The 24,263-nt window shown below is 38.5% G+C and overlaps 1 protein-coding gene across 3 annotated transcripts; it reads right to left on the bottom strand.

Moving 5' to 3' along the window:
- Window positions 1-489: 489 nt before the first annotated feature.
- On the bottom strand, window positions 490-22,552 carry tapt1a (transmembrane anterior posterior transformation 1a). Of its 3 annotated transcripts, none has more exons than XM_017692055.2 (15): window positions 22,324-22,552; window positions 19,144-19,289; window positions 15,735-15,853; window positions 14,969-15,001; window positions 11,833-11,995; window positions 10,555-10,690; window positions 9,343-9,440; window positions 9,128-9,197; window positions 8,364-8,444; window positions 7,246-7,355; window positions 7,020-7,079; window positions 6,071-6,139; window positions 5,769-5,845; window positions 3,581-3,744; window positions 490-2,220 (listed from the first exon to the last, which is right to left on the bottom strand). In XM_017692055.2, the coding sequence occupies exons 1-15, from the start codon at window positions 22,508-22,510 to the stop codon at window positions 1,973-1,975; spliced, it is 1,761 nt and encodes a 586-aa protein (XP_017547544.1). In that variant the 5' UTR covers window positions 22,511-22,552; the 3' UTR covers window positions 490-1,972. The 3 variants fall into 3 exon arrangements, with proteins under 3 accessions (XP_017547544.1, XP_017547543.1, XP_017547545.1); XM_017692054.2 differs by having other exon boundaries at window positions 19,144-19,292; window positions 22,324-22,551; XM_017692056.2 differs by lacking the exon at window positions 14,969-15,001 and having other exon boundaries at window positions 19,144-19,292; window positions 22,324-22,551.
- Between the last annotated feature and the right edge of the window lie 1,711 nt (window positions 22,553-24,263).

The following is a 24,263-nucleotide window of genomic DNA, read 5'->3' as shown; positions in this document are numbered from 1 at the left end:
GCTACACATTTTGGGAACATAGCTAAGTAACTACTAAGTTTTCATTAGCTATCCCAGCCCTGGCCACTTGGCACCAACAGTTGTGGTAATGTAATGCCCACCTCCACCTATCATGGAGTGAATCTTGCAGAAATTAGGAGAATGTGGAAATGGTAAAATGATGAATTCCCCTTCGAAATTAATGAGGTTAGGGGCATGTAGTTTGCAAGATAAGCTTCCATTACATCATGACTCCATTCTTAATAGCTACATTAACCTCATAGCTATAGTGCAAAACTAATTAAATGTCAGGCATCAAACAGGTCTTTGTTAGTTGACCACATCTGGCAGAAGGAGGGGGGTGTTAATTTGCCAGGCTATCACATTAAGCCATCTTGAGGCATCATTCGTGAACGCTGGGAAGCTCTTTGTAGTCTTGCAGGCCTCTTACCCAGGTTTGTGATTCATTAAGAGGGAGAAAACACCACGAAAATGACCAGATGAACACGATTACATTACAAAAGTTTATTAGCCGCCTCAAAAACAGGCCAGTTACATTAAATGAACTCCATTCGTCTTCATCCTGAAAGCATGACGTTACTGAAACATGTCCCTGCAATGCTGGTATAATGGCACATTAAAAAAAGAAACAATATTAATGTTTGAAAGCAATGCTGTGAGCTGCGGTCAGTCTGGACCAACACATGTGAACTTAATACTCATAAGAATGTTTATGATGGGTCACACTGGGCAGTGATGTATGAAAAACTCAAAAGTCAAAAAAGAACATTTCCTTCCCTCAAGCAACAGCAGAACACTCACAATAAATTACTTCATACTTAGGATTAAATCTGTGTAGAACTACATATCATCTTCAGCTTTATACTTCAATAAATCATTTTCTTGCGATTAAAAAAATAAACCAAACAATTAAATATACATTACATACATCACAATCCCGAGATATCTAAAATGACTCAGCAGTGGTTATGATAACTTATCACATCACATTTTTTGTAAAATTATGGTCACTTCTAGTGAGAGATGTAAACATGTGGGTGAATCTTTTGTGCATGTTAAACCAAACACAGAGGCTTCTAGAAACTTCTACTGCACAGCTTAAGACAACGCGGTAAATCAGTGCAAGGTTTTTGTCAGCTGGTTTGGCTGCGCTCATGGAAGAGGTCGGAATGAGTACAGAGCGCAGTAAGAATCTGCCATCCATCACCATCACCAGTCCCTACTATGGACATTCTGAAGAGAGTATGAGAATGTAATACAGCTACTTCAATACATGTTATTTTGAATGTACTTGGAATATCTGAGAATCTAGTCTAAAAATCTGCATCATGGATTCGCCTGTTTGGCACGATAAGCAGAATTTCCCAATAAAACTTGGCTAAATGTTACAAAAAGTGAATATCACTCAACACCAGTAGATATGGAATGTTACACAATGATGAGTAAGGAAGTCTCACCGTAGTCTCTGCAACATTGGAAGGTACCTCTAATTTGGACAAAACAAGTGGCCAGCCTTGTGACCAGCACCAAGCTAAAATTATAAATGACTGACTAAATGTTTTACTTTTTGAGTGAATAAATTAGGCACTATAATCTTTATCATTTATTAACTACCTGCAGGAGAATTGTGTTAAACAAAACTAAGAACGTAAACTTATTTAACGTTTTAATCTCTTTTGTGCAAGATTTTTCCTCCTCCCTGTTTAATGAGAAGATAATTTACTTTGACGAAGCCATTTTAATGGCCGACTGTTCACGATGGTGCATATCCACTGCACTGAGTTCCTATGTCTACATGATCCACCAGGCTGTTATGATTCGTTATGGGCAAAAGCTGGAACGCTTAACGCTGTCCATTTCCCATTTTCTCTGGTACTAAGCTGCCCTACCGCCCAGCCTCTGGACTCTGAGACGCTGACTATGGAGATTAAAAGTCACCCTGGCTGTAGTTCCTGGGCAGAAACTACAGCGGTCAAAGTATACGGTTCCCACATATTGTGAAGCGGTCAATCTCCAGCAGGTCTTTCTTTGGAGCTCTGTGTTTGAGTTCTGGAGATTGAGGTGTCTCGCTGCTGCCCTCCACTGGGTTAGGTGGAATCTCTGGAGGAGCCTCACTGGTTTCCTTGGTTACAGGGGGTGGTTCTGGAGGAAGTGACGTTGATGCTCGTGGTGTGGGTTGCTTTGTGATGAAGGGAGATGGCTGAGGCATCTTTGGCTCACCTAAGAACGAATTGAGAAGGAAAGCGTGAGAGACATACAGGTGGGTAAATTGCATTGAAGCATTGTGATGCCTCAATCGATAGCCATTCAACTGCAGCGTTTTGGGACTGTAATTCATTGTAATAATATTCAATGAAGTATGTGCTCATCTGAAATACTGGACTTGAGTAATACTGAGTTTTATCGATGGCACTTGAACATTGCTTGAACGTGTTATTTTTCATTTTTATAGCTCACAGTAAATCAAACTACATCAGCAACTCTGCGAAACCTTTACGAAGACTTGGAGTTTGAAGGGGCTGAGGAAAGTTTTAGAATGTATTTTATATTTGGGCTATTTGGGTGACTACTGAGTTCTAATGTTTGTTAGCTAATATTAGTCTTCAGTTATAAACTAAAGAAGCAAAACTTAGACTCCAAACATGCCTTGGCATATCAACTATATCTGGGATAAGACAAAAACTGTAAATTCTTTAAGCGTTTTTGCAAAACTATTTATTTTTAGAATCATCATCATGATAAGATGCTTTTAGGAAACCCTGCTCTATTCAGTTAGTCAAAGATGACTGTTAGTCATCAGAGTCCCAAAAATGAAACAAAAAGGATTCACAGTCAGCCACAAGAAAAGGATGTTAAAAAAAAACACTTTTGGAAAAGCAGAACAACGGCATGCTTGATTAACATAGTGCACATGTATTTGCACTTAAGCGTCAATGTGTTCATTGATACTTCTGTGTCACACACTGAAACAGCTGGGGACAGTAACATTTCATGTGATAAAATGTCTCAGAAGAATGTCTGAGAATGCAGAAAGAAAGTGGAGGCAACAATAGAAAGTATCAGCTCAAGATTCATGTGTCAACTCATTGTATGAGCATGTGACGTTCTGCATTACATCCATCACAACAGCTGACTGTATCACATTAGACTCACTAACCAATCACCTGAATCCAAAATTTACATACATTTTAGGGCCAGGACATGCTTTGGCGAGGAGTAGCTTCCCTAGTTTAGGCTAAAAGTTGACAGTGAATCTTTGCAAAAAACTTTTGTTGCAAAAAACATAAAAGATTCTCCTGCTTCTTCATTACTAAGTTCACTATTTGAAGCAAAGCACATTAAAACTCACACAGCGATGTCTTCCCTCTCTCTCTGGGACCTGTGCTATGCTGTTTGAAGTCATAATCAAAATCAGTGATACCAATCAACTGGAAGCTTTCTAAACTTTTTCTGTCATTCCGGCTGCTCAAGTTCACCTGAAATGGCTTCATATCGCACTTTCCATCTAAAAAAACATTGCATATTGTTTTTGCCTGTGTAAACAGGTAGCATTGGTTTTAATGAGGCAGATGAGTGTTACCTGAGGGAGGGGGGCATGTGGTACTGCTGGGTTTGGTGGGGGTCTGTTTTGGAGCTGAAGTGTTGGGTCTTTCAAACAGTTTACCCTCCATTTTTGCCTCTTTAACGTAGTGGCAGGATTTCCCCAGCAGAACTATACTGTTCAACACTTTGAGTGTAATCATTCTGTACACAAAAAAGAAAAAAAAACAACACTTAGCATTAAATCTCACTATATTTACACATTATATACCAGCAATATTAACACACCAATAGTGGAGAAGGTTTCCAGTCAGGATTAGCCTCTGTGCTAATCCTGTGTTCTGAAAACGGCTCATCTCAATAATGAGCTTGACAATCAATTAGGAGGCGAGTTGAAACAGACAAGTTAGAGTGGGAAAGTGGAGTGGGAGTGATATTCTGAACAAGATGGTACTTTGTATAAGAGGTACTGAAAGAACTAGTGTGGTATGATCCAATAAAATAAAAACAGAGGCTGCATTCTCAAGGATATTTTTGTATCTGTAAAAAGCACACAGATACACGTTGCTGTTTTGTTGTATTACAGTCCTATCTTGAATAGCCTTGTTCTTATATCGTTGCTGTCGGAAGAAAACCTCATATCTCCAAAAATGGTAACTTTAAAGCATAAGGAAAAAACCTTCTGTACTTTTAATGTAAGTCAACAGAACCAGAATTTTTTCCGAGTTTCCTAGTTTTGGGTTGTTTCTTTTAGTCCATTCATCATGAAATTTACACGCAATGTAAAAAGCAATACGCATTTTCAAATTATGTCAAAACTAAAAAAACTGCAAAAATGGAGATACAAGGTTTTCAGAATTAGTGACGCACCAAGCTGAAAACCAGAGAAAAGCTTATAATAAATAAAAAACAGTTTATGTAAAATAAACCAACTACAATTATTACAGGCTACAGTATGTGCTATGAAATCCAGCATCCTCGACAGCAGAGAACAGCTGATCATCCAAGGCAATGATTTACATCATCTATACAATTTTTTTCATTTCAGAAACTGGGGCTAGCAGTAAGTGTGTTAAGCGATGTTCACACAGCAGGTAAAAGTGGCCCAGATCTGATTTTCTCACCAAATTACTTTTTTTTTTTTGGCTGTACAAATATCTTTTAAATGTGATCTGTACGTGACATCAGTCTGAACAGATCAGCTACTAAACTGACCCGTACGTGAAAAAAGAACAATGCTTCATGTTGCTTAATGTGGCTCATCCAGAGGTAAACAATCATAACTGCCAATGACTTCCAGTCACTCCTGGAGGGTTCAGTTTCATCTTATTAAAGCTTCATTGACCGACAGCTGGGTTCATCACCCAGAATGTGTTCAACCTCAGCATAAAAAGGGCACAGTCAATTCTTTGGTTTATGTCCTTGGGTTCTTTAAACGTTGCTTTCATTTTTTTTAACAGATTTTCTCTTTGACTATGCAGCCTCGCTCTCCTACAGCTGCGTTCGGCCATTTCTATCAGAATCTCTTCGAACACAGAGCGGTTGCAATAAGTGCCTTTTATTTTTTTGGTACAGAAACATCAGCCTAAATGTGTGCGGTCTCAGCAGCGTAAAAGTATAATGAATGTTGAGTTGGATTGATGTAAACATTGCACTAATTCCAAAGCGGCTGTTCAGACTGAGCAGCACTGCAGCGTATCGGATTTCAGGGCCACATATGAAAGAAGTCTTAAATCAGAATTGAAAATGTCAGATTTGTTTTTTTGCTGTTCACACTGCCACACAAACACACATCTGTATCACATATGAAGAAAGATTTCTGATTTGGGCCACTTTTACCTGCTGTGTAAACAAAGCCTTAGTAAGCATTTCACTGTAGCTAGTCATACAGCTGATCAAGCTTGCAATAAGCTTCTTCAGCAAGTTCTTAAACTTGCTGGACATCAACTTGACTGACTAAAGTCCTGGCCCTGTCTTTTGGATGGTGCAGGGTTCTGTCAAAGTACATTCCCTGAAAATTTTCTCCACTGAACTTTTAAAAAGATTTCACGCATTGCAATGTCTTGCCGTCTGTTGTCCTTTAAAGCACTGTTCTCACTGAAATCAATGGAAAGATGCACGTTTTTAATGATTACAAAATGTTATCGTAAACGCAGCCCAATGCAATAGTGCACAGTGACAGCACTGTGAGCAATGACAGCCTGGTACTGCTGTGGCATGTGAATTACCCTAGGTAGAAGAGCAGAAGACAGACAGATGAGAGAGCTCCCTGGATCTTCACTGAACTCATCACTACTCGGATCAGCTGAGAGGGAGACAGACAGAATGTGTAATCACACATTTGAGTATAAGCCTTCTGATAGCATAAGTGAGTCAGCACAGGCTCACACAACACATTATGCCAAAGCCTGAAACTGTCATGTATGTTGCCATAAGCCCACATCAACTTTAAAACCCTCTACCATCTGTTTCATTAAATCAATAAAACCCACAGAGACGACCACAGGCACAGCTAAAATAAGTGGCTCACCAGGACAGCCAGGGGCAGAGGGATGAAGCCCATTCTTCTGGCCACAGAATCACTATAGTCTGTGTATGCCTGTATGGATGAAACCAAAAACATGTGAACAATTAGTAGTAACATAGTAGATGCAGTAGCAGTATGAGCAGTAGGACATGACTAATACAAATTGTCTGTGATACTGATTTTAATGATCTAAAAAGCAAGCAATTCTACTCTGTTACAATATAAACCAAGCCACTTATATAAAGTGCTCAACAGTAGTCTTGGGACACTGTGAATCCAATTTGTACCCTGTTCATTTATTACTTAATATTAGAAGGACTTCTTTCTTTCCTTTATGTAAGTTTTTGGACTTCTATCTATCTATTCTCTAAATTCAGAATAGTAATGAGAATATTAATGAGATTTAGAGTCAGGTGTTGGAACACATGTTGGTGATCCCTGGTTTCAACATTTATTCCTTTGGATTAGTGGTCTAACATTTGGTTTTAAGTGAAAGGGGGAGGGGGGGGGGTATATTGGGTGAATGTTTTCTAGTATTCCTTAGCAAAGTACTGATGGCCAAGTCATCGTATAGCTGAAATTAATTTTGTATATAGCAAAGCACATTTTTCACAATACATTAACAAACTAAATAACTCTAAAAAAAAAAACAAAATGATGAGCGTCCCAAACCTACGTATTAGCATTGATTAATGGTGTTTTATTGGCTGGGTTTTTTCTGATACCGCTTAAATCACTTAATAACTATAATATCAACTGATTTTTATCAGCCAAACTCATATATTATGTATATGCGCGTGTGTGTGTGTGTGTATATATACACATACATATACACATACATACACACACACACTTATATATACTTATAGTTATCGAGAGAGAGAGAGAGAGAGGGGGGGGTTGTTCAATAGGTGTAAGAGTGTTGTATCAGTGCTAGCAAGCTCTTACTCACATTCTTCTGTCGGCTGCTCACAAGCTCAAATGCCAAACTGGCTTTGTACTCGCTGTACACCTACAGATATAAAACAAGCAAAAAACATCATGTTCTCTTTCATTCTCAGCAGAGAGGAGAATGTCAGCACTTAAATAATCTATAAAGATCAGATTGGGGTTAATAAGCAACACATTTCAAACTTCAGTAGCTCAACTCAACTTCATAATACAAAATCTCTGCTCACATCTGCAGTGATGTCATTGAATTTGGTGATGAACGCATGCTTTACGACATCCACCGCAACCTCAGAGGTCACCACCATGAGGACATCCGGCAGCAGTACCCACAGGTGATCTAAAATCAACACCAACATTACATCAAGGGCAGGTAATAAAGAAAAAAACTTAAAGAAAATAATACCGAATTATTAACACCCTTCTGTCCAGCACATTTTAGCACATGCATACAGGGCCAGACAAAAGTTCGGACACACCACATTTTGATCTAATGCTTAAATGCTGGAATTTTTTTTAAGTGAAGTTGATGTCAACAAATGATCTTGTTTGTTTGGCTTCAAACAAACAAGATATATAAGATATATATTTTAAACGTCCTCCCAACAAGCAGTTTCCCACACCCAAGAAAGTCTCAACATATGTGGAACTATCAGCCCAGATGAAAAACTATACCAGGTGGCTCCTCATAAAGCTGCTTGATGGAATGGGGAACAGTATACAGATGTGTACAGTTATAATAATATAAGACAGTTTTGATTCAGTCATTGTTCAAACAGGTATGCATCATTTCACAGCTAGTATGTATTTACTATTATTTCTATTTTTCACATTTTAGAATAATAAAGAAACTCTTTATAAGCAGGTACAGGCACTGTATTATGAATTTTTATATTGTCATTTTCTCCACCAATGCCCCAGCTAACTCTGACAGAAATTTGAAAGCACCAGGCATGTCCAAATAATAAACCTACACTTTTTAAAACTCTTTTACACATTTTAAAAAAACTAAAATACTACAAAATGAAGTAATATCACACAAGGAATAATTCAGTTACCAATACATTGTCAAATTAAACCAAATCATCTCCTCCTTTGCCTTGATGCAGCTTTGCACTTCCCAGGCATTCTCACAAGCAGCTTTCGGCCACCTGGAATGCTCTTCCAAAAGAACGGAAGAAAATCAGAAACAAATTTAATTTGCATAAGCATAAGTCTTAAATCAAAACATCTTTGTCATTATGATAACCTAACATTTGGTTATTGTGTCCAAACTTTTGACTGGCAGTGTAGGTCTAGCCTTGGTCTGGGTTAGATAGACTAGTCTTAAGGCTTGTAAAGGTCAGACCTGAGTTCCAGGAGAACTGCTCCATGTTTCTCAGACACACAATGAGCAGCAGAATGTAGTTAGTGAAGCGCTCCTTAATATCTGAGGGCCAAAAAACAGCAACAAACCAGCATCAGCACCTCACAGCATCCTCAAATTCAAATCTATACAAACAAAAACACATGCAGGGCATGAAAACACCGAGGCTCACAAACAAGGCTCTCTGTTCACATCAAAGTGGAATAATTCTGGTTTCATTTGTATGTTTTATGATAGAACCATTTCTGAATGGGAGCCTGGAGGACTTGTTACAGGATAGTGGTAAAAATTGAGAGAGACCCACCCTGTTGTGTAGCCTCTGAGAGGAGAGTGCGTGAGAATGAGAGCTAAATTGCAGGGAGGGAGAATAGGCGCTGATTACAGTACATCTCATATATGCCTGTCATTCAGGGAAGGTGCTGAAAAAGATTGAAACAGGCTGCCGGGAGCCAGAGAAGACAGGCATTCAGGCTGTACAGCCTTGTCAGCACCTCCATGTGTGTTATCAGGGAAAGCCTGAAAGCTCTGATTAGCATTTCAAAAGGGCCTCCATACTAAAGTGCAGGATCACAGCTTTACCTCGTCTGATATCAAAGCAGCTGTCGGCTACTGAGGTGACAGGTAGCCTCGCAGATTCAACTTACTTTGGACGTTTGAAAAGAACATCGCTTCTGAAATGAGATTATGCTACAGGATTCATTAACACAGACAATATAGCAACCGAGCAGGAGCTGAAGTTAACTTACCGCTATTAGACATCTGAAAGAGGTTATTTTTCTCAAACTTTTTAAAGACGCTTCCTTTTATCTCCACAAACTATGACAAAGGAGACAGTAAAATACATTGCTGTGAACAGAAATGCTAATATTTTCATATACTGTATGCAAGCAAGACACTGTGAATAAAGGGAAAGGTGAAACTGGAAAACACGCAAAGAAAAAAAGTGTGTGCTTGTCCTTACATTGTTGGACATCATGATGGTGAGAAGGGACTTGTTGTGAGAGTTGAAAGCCACGTTCAGAGTGGACGCCTGCACCATAATGAGGATGGCATGCAGAACTGAGGTAGACGTATACTCAGGAAAACATGTTATTTCCACGTTAAGTTAGTGTAAATAGGAATTCATTTTTTCTTTCTGTGAAACAGGACATTCGAGTGAGAAATTATGATGGGCGGAGGAGTTAGGATGACGGGAAAGGGAAAACATGCTACCATATTATTGGTTCATTCTTACCGGTGGTGCACAGTAGAGCTTTAATCCGGCCTGAAATGTTGATGCGAACCTGAATACAGCCCAAGAACCTGTCCAAGTCTGACCTGACCCAACCTGACCTATCCCGAACTACATCAAGTTTTGAGTGCACAACCCGGTCCATACAAAACTTAGTAAAATCTTGACCCAATCTGAACCACGTCATCAAGTCTCGAGTCCAAAACTGACCTAAGCACAACAAGATTCTGTCCAAAACTGGCCCAAACTGGTCCACTATCACCCAAAGAAAATAAAAGCCAAATAAAATGTGACAGGACAGTGCCTGTTAACATGTAGTGACAATAACAGCTGCCATTAGATCACAGATAAATAAAGTAAAAAATAACATAAAGCAATCTGCTGTCCAAAATTATTTAGCCATGATGTTTGCCTTTACTTGTTTAATCCTAAAACTCTTTTTGTACACAGAATATTTTCCATACATCGTAACATATAAATTACGTGAAAAACATCAACACCTTTTTAGCTGCACTTCTCCCCTCCCACAATTTTTAAAACACCTTATTCTTTTCCTCATGAGCATGGGGCCAAATGGACCTCAGTGCCAAAATCAGTCAACAATAAGAGTGGACCACACCCAAAATGACACTCAAAAATGTCAGACCCTGCAAAAACAGACAAATATCAAGCTCTAGTGAATGGTAATGTAAACAAATGTCTGAAGGTGTTTGGAGGAGGGTAAATATCACTAAACTTCAATATAAGATAGGCAGAAACAAAATTTAGCATTTTTAAAATTGGAATATTATATGATGACTCATGCTTAATCCGACTGAGGACATAAACTAACAAGGAAAAAAGGTCACTTTTGACTTCAGGCTGACAACAACAACTTGTACAGCTTCAGCCAGAAGAGTTCCAGTATGAACACTGCAGATCAGCGGCAATCGAAAGGGATACAAACATAGAAGACGGCCATGATGAAATGAGGGATGACTCCAATGTGAGCTCTTTTCCTGGACTTCGGCTCTGTGGCAGTCCAGTATAGAGCGTCCAGAATATCCTGGCCAAAGGACGAGAAGAGACGGTCTGCCACCTATAAAACAAAAGAGACAAACTTGGTTTTCAGTCATAGTGCCACTAAAATGTAAGCTATCATCTATTACTGAAGGTCACATGTAAGTATTAAGCTCTATAAATGCACTGAGAATTAGGCAAGATGTAAATATAAATAATAAATAATATATTAACATGTGTATAATAAATAAACAAACTCACCAGCCAGAAAATCAAAGTGCAAGTTGGAAAAGTTATTGACATTATGTCAAAAAATGCAACAAGTGCAGCTGTTCTCTGCAGATAAGACTGAGCAGCAGAGGTGTCTCTGCTCTGACTCACAGGAGTAACTTTAATAGACATCGGTAACTCAACAGAACCTGTCTTTTCTAAATAAAGTGGCGAAAAAAAAAAATCATGACTGTCACTGATGACTGCCTCCTGCAAACATCCCACAGAGTGTTACTGATATTCCTCCTACAAACTCTAGAAGCCAAAGTTGTGATTTGCCAAAACTATCCACTCCTACTGCTCTCATCTCAGAAAATGTTTCCTCACTGCAGGTCAGATATTAAGTGTGCTTGTCTACTTCCATTATCGCAGACATGCTGCACTCCGTGACTAACAAAAACAGCCCTGCTTGATCTGATGACAGCAGCTCCCGGTGTGATGCACGCATGGCCAGAGCTTACTTTAAAGCAGCTGACACCCTTGGGCTGCTTTTTGTCACCTTGCTGGAAACTTAGTTTAATCTGATTAACAAGAAAAAAAAACAATACTCAAGGGTATGTAATGTAAAAATGGAAAGTTTCTTAACCTTAATTTTGTACTGAAATAAGGATCCTGTGAAAATTTGAGAAAAAGGAAGAGTATTTCACAGAAAGAGTCCTGAAACTAGTTCACAGCTACTTAGGTGTAAACAGCGATATATATAAACTACTTTACTTTTAATGGAATTCAATGGAACCAGACATTTTTCAGTCATTTTGGGTAACTTTTTTCAGTCCATTCATCATGAAATTAGCTGACAATGTAATAAAGGGCAAGAAGCATTTTCACATTATGTCAAAAACTGAAAAAATTCAAAAATGGAGATACAAGGTTTTCTTCTGACAACAGCGATACAGACACATAAATACATGTATGTATATGTAGATGGTGTACATTTTAACGAGTTCATACCTCCAGCATGTTGTAAATGATGTATAGTTTGATGACTGATTGCCCCCGGATTAAATGGTACATCATGGCATAATCCACGTAATGCATCATGAAGTAACACAGCACCATAATCAGACCTTTCAGTAAGTCACACACTTGGGCTGGCTGCAGGAACCGCGAAACACTGAGAACACACAGATTGTATACATTAAGTAGTCCATATGCAGTGCAGAACACCAACAATACAAGAAAAAGTATGTGAACCCTTTGGAATTCATTTTCTGCATTAATTGGTCATAAAATGTGTCTGTTCTCCAACTGAAAAATTAAGTCATCGCCTTGCATTTAATAACAGGCCAAACCTCATTTGGCACTAAGCACTTCAAGCTCCCAATTTATCTATTATGTAAACTGATTAATAGCTAAACTCTTTGAGATTACTTTGGTCCCCTTTACAGCTTTATACAAGTCAACAATTACTGGTCCTAGGTCTTCTGAGATCTAATTTTTTTGCAAGCATTGTTGACATCAGCAGATACTTGTTGCCACTAGCAAATTCTAAATGTTTGAGTGTTTTTTCTTCTCATTTCATTGACTGGATTCCAGATTTCCCAGCTCCTGACTCCTGTCAGGACAGAAACTGTCTTTTGTTGAAGTCATCAGCCTTCACATACTTTTTCCCCAACCTATACTATGAATGTCTGAATGAAATATTTAATATGGACAAGAACACCACATTTTTTGCTATTAGTTTGAAGAAACTGTTTGTTCTTTAGATGAAAACAAGTATATATTACAAGATAAATGCAGGTAGTTCCAAAGGGTTCATATACTTTTTTGCCAATGTATGTACTCTGGTTCAATCCAGAAACATAGTCAAATACTTAACAGTATACATCATGCTCTTACACACTGACTAAACATAAACAGATATAGGTGTTTTTGGGTGTGGCGGTATAACTATAAACCTTATTGTTCAGAACATGAAATGGTACCTGGAAACACACTATCCTGCACAAAACACACTATCCATGCACGTCATATCAAAAGCCTCTGTTCTCAAAGGACAGCCAGCAAAGACAGAGAGAGACAACAAGGGGACGTGAAACTGTATCAGCACTGACCTAACTGTACTTGATTCAGAGATAATTTTCCACACTGAGCAGATGAGAACACATTTCGTTTTACTGCTATTTAGGGAGCCAAGATTTCAAAGCTGAGGAATCAGCCCCTGGCAACTAACATGTAAAAATTAAAAGTGGCTCTTATTCACACTTCAGGTAACACTTGCCAAACTGGTGTATTCAAGTCTGATCACAAGATAAATTTTATCTCATGAGATCAGTTTTATCACAATTGTTTGGATACAAGACTCTGTGCTCTATAAAACAGAATGCCTGGCATCTTCTTGTGCAAAGAAACATCTAGTATACACTTTAGTGTACATTTATTATATGGTAAATAATATATGCCAAGTGCTAACGGGGTATAAAGCCCCCCAAGCACTGGAGTGTGTTTCATAACTTAAGATCAGTACCAGACCTCACTAAAAATAACAGTAGTTATTAGTAGTTAGACAACTGAGTTTAGAAAAAATGCTGGATTATATAGAGCCTTTGATGAGACTGCGCATTTGTATGACATCTGATTCTAATAAAAGGTCAAATCCTTCACACACAGAAGACACCTGCATCTCCCACTTTTGTCTTAGAAATCATTTCAATTGTGGTGACAGCTTACCAAAAAACCCTATTTTGAACTTGTAGAGCCATTTAAGTTACAACAAATGTATAGCACACTGTCTGTATTCTCAAACACAAAGCATTTTTAAATACTTCAGAAGCAATAATAGAGCTTAAATGAAATAATATGAGTATAAACGACAAATTCTATTTTTAATCACCAATTTAGTCACCAATTCCAATATTTATGGATACAGACAATTCAGAATGCAGACTTTTCTGTTTTAGAGAAATTCTGTGGTTCTGAATTGTGTAATTATGCCTGCCCAAAAAGCACTAACCATACGCTCCAATTACCAAATCACAAAAGGCTGCAACAGCATTGCTTCATTTCTTAAGAAAAACACTGCCAATGATGGTGAGATGAGACATGGTTATTGAAAATTACAGAAACATGCAGGTTTAAAGGCGAATTCCACTGATTTTCAAAGATTTTTGTGTAATTTAATTGCTAAAGTCCAAACAAAGAAAGTGTGGTCTTAAATGCTCCGTTCTGGAGAAACGTACAGAGGCAGAATTGTTCACAATGGTGGTGGAATGTCTCCAAATAGCTGCTTCACAGAAAGTTATTGCATGCAAGTATTATAAAAAGGCTGCCTGATGTTTAGGACAATGTTTTATGATAGTTCTGTAACAAGGCAACATAATACTCAAGGAAACGTATTTATTGAGATTTACTATTATTTACTACCAAAATTACATATATGCACTTAGAAAACACGTGTAGGGTTTAGGTCTTAGATTGTTCTGGCCTATAATCTATTCATGGCAGAGAGGTCCACGCAGGGTGTTGTAAGGCCAAACAGATTTATCTTTGTTTTACATTACATGATCAACACATATAAAAACTCAGATGTGTAGGTTCGCTGGTTGTCTCATACAGCAAATAAAATTTGAATTGTGTAGATCACAACCCCTGGTTCCTATCACCACCAAGTTTTCAAGCTTCTTTACAACACACTATTCCACTTTGAACCACTCTGAATAACTATGTTGACCGAATTATGGTAAAATTTTGAAAAATTGGTGGAACTCCCCTTTAGCTTATTGCTTATGTTATTTTGTGTAACATGGTATGCAACACAACTGAAACATGCATTATTTGGCAATGTACTTTTTCTTAACTTTCAGGTTACAGTGGGTTTAGCTGCCTGTTCACAGAGCAGATCAATCACACTACATGGTATTGTCTCTGAAGCTTAGTACTGTAGGTACCGCAGATAGCCAGTAGATCAATACAGTTGTTTGTCAATTCCAATCCTAGAGGGCCACAACATATTTTAGTTGCTTCTCTACTATAAGGACCTTTTTATTCCAATGTAAAGCTGAATAATGCTTAAGCACAAGACACTAGCAAACACATGGGTCAATCACAGCATGGCAAATGGGAGGAACTGTGGGTCGCGATAGCCTACCTGCTCCTTCTGCAGTAAGGGCACACATGTGCCCTGAGAAGGTTTAAGAGGGGTAGCAAAGGAAAACAAGATATTAGAGCTTTTAAGGTTACTCTCGAAATAAAAGAGGGGAGAAGAATAATTTGGCACACTGGAAAAAATGGCATCAGAATGTCAATGATTATTACTGGCATGATTTGGCCAAAATACACATTCACACGTTCTGCTTAGTCCAAATATAATGGATCAGCAAAGACTTCTTTAGTGTCCAAATATTTCATCTTTACTTTTGCACTGGAGTTACAAAACTAATATAGCTAAGAAATAGTGAGGTTTATAGCCACTGGTTAATATCACCCACACTGCATGGCCAAGTCATCAAACTTGCCTCAAACAGTTGTTCAAGCAGACTTAAACAGAGCTCCTTGCACAATTTCTGATATTTTATGTCATACTGATACTTAGAAATAGGACAAAAGGACAAAGAACAGGTAAAAATGTAATAGCAGCCACCTTAAGATCTGAATTTAATAAATACTTTTCTCCTCTTTTAAAGTTAACATATTAGCCTTGTAGCTCTAGCGCAAAACAAAGGAGGAAACTGGACATATCAAAAACATGTCTTGCCTGATACACTACATTTGGGATAAATAGAAAATGGTGGAAATTCTAACCAATTTCTAGCTTTAATTTCACAGGTTCAGAGAAGAAAGAGATCTATGCAACTACAGACATGTGCATCTGTTTACTGAGAAAGAAGTGGAGTTTGTTTGTGTACAAATATTACCTGTGGCCACAGCAGGGCATGGTCAGCAATCTCAGGAAGGCCAGCAGGGTTCGGAGGGGCAGCAAAGTGAACACATAGAGGAACGCATCCAGGCACAGGAAGATGCCAAACATCATCAGCTGCATGAGAGAACATCACAGCAAGCTGAGCGGAGAAAATTCTTTCACAAACAAAAAACTGGGCAGTAGAAACGGAGCAGAATCTCTATTATGTCTAAGCATACTCTCTTCTAGTGGTCATGAAGCAGGATTTCCTGCTTAGCCAGTTAACTTTAAACTTAGCATAGTGTAACCCTGGATTTTCTGTCTCACTGTTAGAACACTTTTTACTGGGCCACATCACTATGGCAGCTTATGCACGTCTAAGGCTATGGCTTATCCTGCACGTCTAATGCCTAGGCATGTTAAAAGGGAATTCCACCATCCATCCAAATCATTAAGACAGTGTCATTCAGTGTGGATCGACGTGACATGCTCCACTCAGAGTCAGAATTGTTCACAGTGGTGGTGATAGGAAACAGACGTCTGAAGAGTCAGACATCTAAAAGCACATTATTTATATGAAATGTTTACAAATATGTTATAAAACACTATTCTTGCACAACAATACATAAAAATATATTCTTTAATATATTTATAGTATATTTATTACATATTTATAATATATATATATATATATATATATATATATATATATATATATATATATATATATATATATATATATATATATATATATGTAGAAGTAGCAACCCCTCGGTCCCATCACCACTGCAAACAGTCAGTCAGTCAGTTTCTCTATAATAAATCCTCTCTCATCAAACCACTCTGAATGATGTTTACACCTCCACAGCTAAAGCAGAATCAGTCATAGGTAACAAAATATACCACACAGACATTTACATTTACGGCATTTGGCTGACGCTCTTATCCAGAGCGACTTACAATTTGATCATTTTTACACAAGTAGGCGAAGGTGGTGTTAGGAGTCTTGCCCAAGGACTCTTACTGGTATAGTGTAGGGTACTTACCCAGGTGGGGGATTGAACCCCAGTCTACAACGTAGAAGGCAGAGGTGTTAACCACTACACTACACCAACCGTTCAGACATCAAGAATATACAGCAATTACTGCTCAAATAAGGACTAACACAGTGGCAGTGAAGATTGTGTTGCTTTTCACCACTATGCCTCACGGTTCATGTGATTGCCTGTTCTTCATGAACATCACCCCATCACGTGCACATGCACGAGGATTAATCAGCTTGAGTATCTAAGCTTGGGCTCACAGAGAAAGTTGTTCACAGATGTCATAAAAAAGTGAACGGCAGATGCATTTGTTAGGTTTTATGAAGCTGAAATTTAGTTGAGAATCTTGGCTTGGCTGAACCTGCTTTGTGAATAGCCCTAGAAAATAAATAAATATTTACTTTTTCAAAAGTTGGTTATTTTAATATTCTGCACTTCCCTAGAGACTTGCACTGCAGAGTGAAGTGTGATGTGAGCATACAAGCTAGGCACACGAGCTTAGGGCCCTGTGTCTTAAGGCTAGTTTATTTTAATCTTTGAAAGAAAAAAGCAGTTTGGTTCTTTATAGTTTTTAGACTAAAACTTCAAAGGCTGGGATCAGACTCAAGACGATTAGTGTAATAAGAAGTTAAAAAACATCAAAGCCTGGCAAGAGATAACCATCTTGAACAAATCCATCACATATGGACATCTGCATTATTCAAAAGATCATGAGACAGGATGTCATACATAAGCCACACCTGTTCAGCCAGAAAAGACTGACTGATTCCCTTTGTAATCAAAAAAAGAATTTAGCTCCTATTAACCCCAGTGTTTACTAAACTGATGTTACTTCCATCAGTGGGTGCGAAGACTGTGCATGTGCTGCTCTGAGCCTTCTTTTCATTGTGGAGTAAACTGGAGCCCCCCTGCCTTTTCAAGGCCCCTGCAAAGCCAACAGTATATGTGAGGGGAGTGACTGCTCCTGGGTCAGATGCTTTCACTCATCTTAGCCTGGGTTTTTCAGGTGCTGTGGGGCGGAACTTCTTTAAGGTCACAGACGAGTCTTTGTGCGCACAAACCTCAGCATACACTAACTCATTCACTCATGGTCTACCACAGACCCTGTGTGTGAGCCAGATATAGAAAAAGCAAATTTGCAGTGTATTCACGAGTGTGTGACACACATATATCAGACCGCACCCACACACTTTCTATATAGCTTGGAGAATCACCATCAAAATCTTGGTCACATAAGAACACACAACAATAGGGTTGCACAAGTGGAATCGGCTGATATTTGCTGAGGTGTGTTGCGATTAAGGTAGGGCATGTGAACTCTTGTTTAGAAATAACCAAAACAAAACAACAACAAACATTATTATTTCTACTGGTAGATTGGCTACAGTGAAATGAGAATCAGAATGAGGCATTAAAGCGATGATTGGTACACCATGCATAATTTTGATCACTTCATGGCTCAGCTTCTCCATCTAGTGGTAATGAAGACAGACTACTTTTAAGTAATCAACGTGTTTACAGACTGCTTTACTTATGCCTTCAACTAGGAGCATAACAGTACAACATATACCACAGTATTTGTCAACACAAGCTTTTCAATTAATAAGCACAGGTATTATACTAAATGAAATATAATAAAACTGAAGAACAAGGGCAGACCCTCAGTCCTCTCAAAATATCACTCTTTTCCTCAAAATCAAGAACAGGGAGGAAAAGCACATTCCTTGTAAGTGTATATTAGCTTGTGCCTAGTATATTATTATGAAATATATTATTATTATTAATACTTTTTAATATTTTATAATCTTTTCAATTACAACAACCCAACCTGGATTAAGCTGTTTTTTTTTCTAAAAAACTGGAAATGGAAATATTAACTTTGCTAGCATCAGGTACATTTTTTGGTGTATTGAAAAATTAAAATCTCAACACCACTGAGTCATAATGATCTAAAATATGAATTTTATGAATCACTACTTTTAACCTGTTTGTAAACAAGCCAACGCTCAGACAGAATAATTCCCTCCCGGGTCCTGTATCACACTACACATTTTCTACAAACATGCAGGAAAACCTTTAAAAATTACAAAGGAACTGCTGTTGTTCAGTGATAAGGTCATCTGCTGAGTGATGATGTTGAATGGCCTTATCTGAACCTTTGTGAACTCTGCTCTAGAGTACACGTTGCAATAAATACATCACTTGGCTACACACACTGCTCTCAGCCCACAGCCTGAAGGGCAGAGAGTGAGAACACTGATTTGTGGGTGTGAGAGAGAAAGAAAAACACAGAGGGACATAAAGAATGTGTGTGTATGTATATATGTGCGCATGTGGGCTTCTGTGAGAGAGAGTAAACACTGAAGGGTGTGTGCGGCCCACCTTCTCCAGCTCCTTGGGGATCCTCATGCATGTGTAGACTCTCTCTCGCCGCTCTGTGTACTTCGCCTCATCGTGCTCCAGAAAGTAGCCCCTGGTCAGCTCCGCACACATAAACCTCAGCAAGGACGGCTCTTCTGTGTCCTCTACTTCTGTGGAAGACAAGAGAATTCAGTACACACACCAAAAATAGACAGGCTACCCTCCTCACTAAAATAAAACTTCCAAAGTGCTAAATTTAAAAAGACACAAAAAGACAGTACATACACAACTAAGTACTATCAACGTTCAGTGCTTATAATACTCAGTACCATCAGCATTCAGGACACATAGTATGTCAAGTCCAGTACTGTACAAAAGACAGAGACCACCCTTTATTTATTTAATTTCCAGTCAAAACAGCATGTACGAACATGCTATTCATTTTTCATAAGACATTTCTGAAGAGATTAGATATAAGACATGGCACTTCCATAAGGAACCAGAAAATGAGTGAAAAAACAGAGGTTTCCAAAACTGGAGTTCAAAACATTTATTCAAAGATACAGAGTAAATGAGACTCCTAACAACTGTGCAGGACCTGGCGGACCAAACGGTCCCCATCAGATAAACAGCACTCAAAGCTTTCATCTCCAGAGAGAGAGGAGAAAATCAAGCTGCTGAAAACATCCACAGGTGTTTCTGTCCATGGATATCTCTGCAGATTTCTTTGAAAATCAAACAGAAAGTCTCGTAAAACTAAGGGAAGCTGGAATAAAGACAAACAGCAGACACAATAAATACTGAAAATACATGTACTACATTTAGTTGTTGAGGCTTCGTTGTAGTTTCCAGTTACATATAACTTTTCTGCCCTTTATCTGATGCTGAAAAATTAATAACATTTTGACTGGACATTATATAAATGAATGGTCTCTGAATTGTGCACAGTACTGTACATATAACATTTAGTATCCTGACCTTTTGAGCACAAAACAGAACCCAGAGAATGTATACATTTTATACTTCTAAGCTAAAGCTGAAAGAGGATATAAAATGCATCAGCAAGTAGCCCTAATATATGTGGCATCAAGGGAAAATCACGGATGATGTGATGGTCTCCTAGCTCATAGAATGACAGTTGAATGGTCATTGTAATTTAAAAGTTAGTTAAGGACAAGTATGATCTTTTCCCTGGTTTTAGTAATTACTCTTATTGTTTTAGAGTCATTTATTTATCATGTATGAATTTCAAAGAAAAATATGATGCTTGTGGGCTTGTGGGGATTGACTGGGGGTGCATGTATTCACAAACAGGAGAGAGTAAAGAGTAAAGCAGCTGAGCCTAGATCAACTTCATCAGGCATTAGCCAAAGAAGAACTGATGCCTGTCCGTTAGCTTAACAGCAGCTACTGCAGAGTGAGTAGAGAGTTCTTCTCAAACATTTATTTTCTGTGAAAACATTTTGTCTGTGCAGATTCAATTTCAGGCCATCTCCATTGCTACATTCATGCTTCAGTAATGCTAAAATATAAATTGGATTCCAAAAATGCAGAGAAGAAGTTTCTTTCTTCACTGTAACTTTGTTAGCCATGTCAAGCATTGGACATTTCAATTATTCTCCTTATTAATTTGGGATTTTAGAGTTAGAATGACTACTAATTAACATCTACTACCATGCAGACTCACAAACTGCTGTGCTCTGCTTCTCTCTTTCGGGATTAACATACACTATGGGCCAGGCTTCTTTGACTCAGATTAAGACTAAGCCTAGGTTAAAAAGAATTTCCAGTGGCGATTCACCATTAGCATTGCAATTTAGTCCAAGACTAGGTTTAATCCATGCCCAGGAAACTGACCCTACACGAACAAAAGCTTGTAAATACCTGCTTGACTGCTTATAAAACCCAGGGCATTAACAGGGAGTTTGTTCCATCTTTGCTGCCCCAACTAGTCTAGAAAGTCTTGACATTACATGCTAAAACATGCTGTGAGGATTTGATTGCATTCAGCCACAATATCACTCATGAAGTCAGGTACTGATGGTTTATGATGAGCTCTGGATTACAGACTCTGACAGAACCATGGCTGAACTGATACAGGCTCCACTGTAAGTACTCGTTTAATTCATGACATACAGAACCTAAGCCTTAAGTCACTCAGTAGTAGTATTAGTATGAATACATGCCTCACGCCTTATTATTCAGCGTCTAAAAACAATACTTGTCATGATGTTGCTTAACAGCTGCTGAGGTGGCGGACTAGTCAACACCTTCATTAGCATTAGCATGCTAGTCAGGTTAGCCATAGCGTACTTTGCAAAGTTAACGCCCACAAAAGACAGTTTGACAGTCGTTAAGGGACATAAATAACCTAACTAGGTTACAAAGGTTGCTCATGACTTTCAGCTTCTCTGTGTCACTAATATAACCTAGCTAAACCCTCGTTTGAGTAAAAAGGCTCAAGTGTCAGATGCTGTGGCTAGAGCTACGTTAGCTAACCTACATTCATGACACCGGAGTTCGGTGACACTTCTCAGTCACAACACGGCTAAGCTAAGACGTTTAACGTTAACGAGCAGGCGAGCTTAAACATGGGATGTGTTGACAGTACCAGCTTAGTTACTGAACGAAGGGAGCATCAAACTCCAAAGAAATGTTTTACATTTGTTTGCAGCTATGCGACTAAGTTTACAAAACCCCCTCCCATGTCAGGGAGTGTTTTTGCTCTGTGTGTAATTTACTGTTCCTTTTTGGACCCGATTCGAGAGAAAGAAGCGAGAGTTTCAGCCGTTTTCATACCCACAGTTAACGTTAGTTAGGCTATATTTCTTCTCTGAACTTTTGGACTCGAATTTTTGCAGCACCAAGGTGCAGTCTTAATAAAAGCATACTGAGGCCACAAATCAATAGTGAGAATGAGAAAGGTAACTCGGGGTCCCAATATAGTATGAATAACGTCTTATTAAAAAATAACCACCATGTCACCTCAGGGCTTCGCACGAATTCATCAGCAGCCAATGGAATAGCGATATAGAAACGGTTTAGCATTAGCATTGAAATGTTAACAGAACTATGAGAAAATACAAACAACCTAAACGTTTGACTGTGGTGACTCCAGAAAGCGAGGCCAGAGAAGTGGGCGAGTCAGCACCGTTTATGAATGCTGTTATAGCCGTTATCGTTACCTGACCTGACGCTCACCTGAGCTTTCCCGTTGCTCCTCGTTGTCAAGCGGTCGGTCGTAAAACCCCAAGGTTTCCGCCATGTCCGTCACAGGAACGGCTTTACGAATCCTTGCCGCATTACTCCACGAACTTGTCGTGCGGCTCCGGTTTTCGTTTTCTAAATCTTTTTCCTCAGACAGCCCGACATTCAGCGATTCCGCCATCTTCACCTGGCCGCTTGCTTAGCGGACCGCACACACTATTTTTTACCCCACCCGTATTCGTACAAGTCCCGCCTTCCTACGCTACGATTGGCTGGTAAAATCCAAACTTCTGCGCTCGGATTGGCTAATGGGTTATACCATAAGCGGCTGCTTGTAAGTCTGATATACTAGTCAATCAGAGCGCAAGAAGGCAGGGCTTGTCACAATACGGGTGGGGGAAAAAGAGCGCTACGTCATTACGTCAAAACGCAAGGAAACAAACAGAAATGCTTGCCGTTTGTTAATTCTCATAAGCTGACGCTGTTACATCGAATTAATATTAAAGTGAAAGACAAACCAAAGAAAACAGAAAAGACAATCAAGCTAGAACTTGCAAATTGTCGAAATAAATAGCTTTGAATTTGATGTGTCTACATTGAATTATATCAACGAACGTAGCGTCTTTAATTTGTTGCTTATTTTAAAACGCAAATTGCGTTTATAGGGTCAAATCAGGATGCACTTACATTATATCCAAATACATTTAAAATAGGAACATATTTATTCTTCTTATGAGTCTTGAACACCAGATGGCGCAACAGGATCACACGTCCTCCAATCCCGTACAGACATCTGCCAATATTTAGGTTTCAATTATATGACCAAGATCATCATATATGGATTCCCTTATCCAACTTATATTGACCACATATGGACATACATATATGTGACAACCATTTTCATAATTGACATATATTTCAGCCATATACGAACCTATATATGTAACACCTATTTAATAATATAGAAAATATATAGAATATAGAAAACAGAGTTCAATTATGGATTGGATGTATTGCTCATAAAGGCTGTCATCTCTTTAGATATAATATGTGGTTATTATGTATCTTCTTTGTTTCTTCCATATACTCCTGAAGTAATTAAAACATTAAATAAATGCAAACATTGTTCCCAGACAACCCCGTCAAATATATTCAATTCAGTTCAATTCAAGTTTACTTGTATAGCACTTTTTACGACAATGTTGTCACAAAGCAGCTTTACAGAAGTTTGAAAACATACAATTACAACATATATCCCCCAGTGAGCAAGCCAGAAGCAACGGTGGCATGGAAAAACTCCCTCAGACTGGAGGAAGAAACCTTGGGAGGAACCAAGACTCACAAGGGGAGACCCATCCTCCTCTGGTCAAACAGTATTTACAATTTAATAAGCTAAATACCAAATAAAAGCTAAGAGGGTCTCTGTCTGAAGACTGGATGGTAAAGCTTTAGAAACTGGTAGAGGCAGTCTCTGACTGAAGTGGTCTCTGACTGAGGCGGTCTCTGACTGAGGCGGTCTCTGACTGAGTTGTTATGAAAAGTTGGAGTGAGCTGAAACAGTCTATATATGTATGTATGCACCATATATTATACATTTATGGCCAACATTCAGTACTTACACATATGAACACAACATATATGTGCATTTATTTTGAAATATGTGCCAGACCCAATATAATATATGTTGATATATGGCCATATATCAGATTTCTTTCTGGGATAATACATTAAACCTGGTCCAAGTGTCTTTCTATACTAATAGTATAATAGGTAAAGTGTAATGCTTCATACATAACTAAGCTGAGGGCATGATGAGTGGCTGTGTTCAATGACAGTACTGTGTACAGACCCCTGTTTTAACACATGGCCCTAGTAAAACGCTGTAGTGAAAAACACAATATTTTGGCAGGTTAAGGCAGGTCGCTAGAGTGGCC

Source organism: Pygocentrus nattereri, chromosome 8 (assembly GCF_015220715.1).
Source record: "Pygocentrus nattereri isolate fPygNat1 chromosome 8, fPygNat1.pri, whole genome shotgun sequence".
Classification (NCBI taxonomy): Eukaryota; Metazoa; Chordata; class Actinopteri; order Characiformes; family Serrasalmidae; genus Pygocentrus; species Pygocentrus nattereri.
Note: the sequence above shows the minus strand (reverse complement) of the source record. Positions and strands in the feature narration are given on the sequence as shown.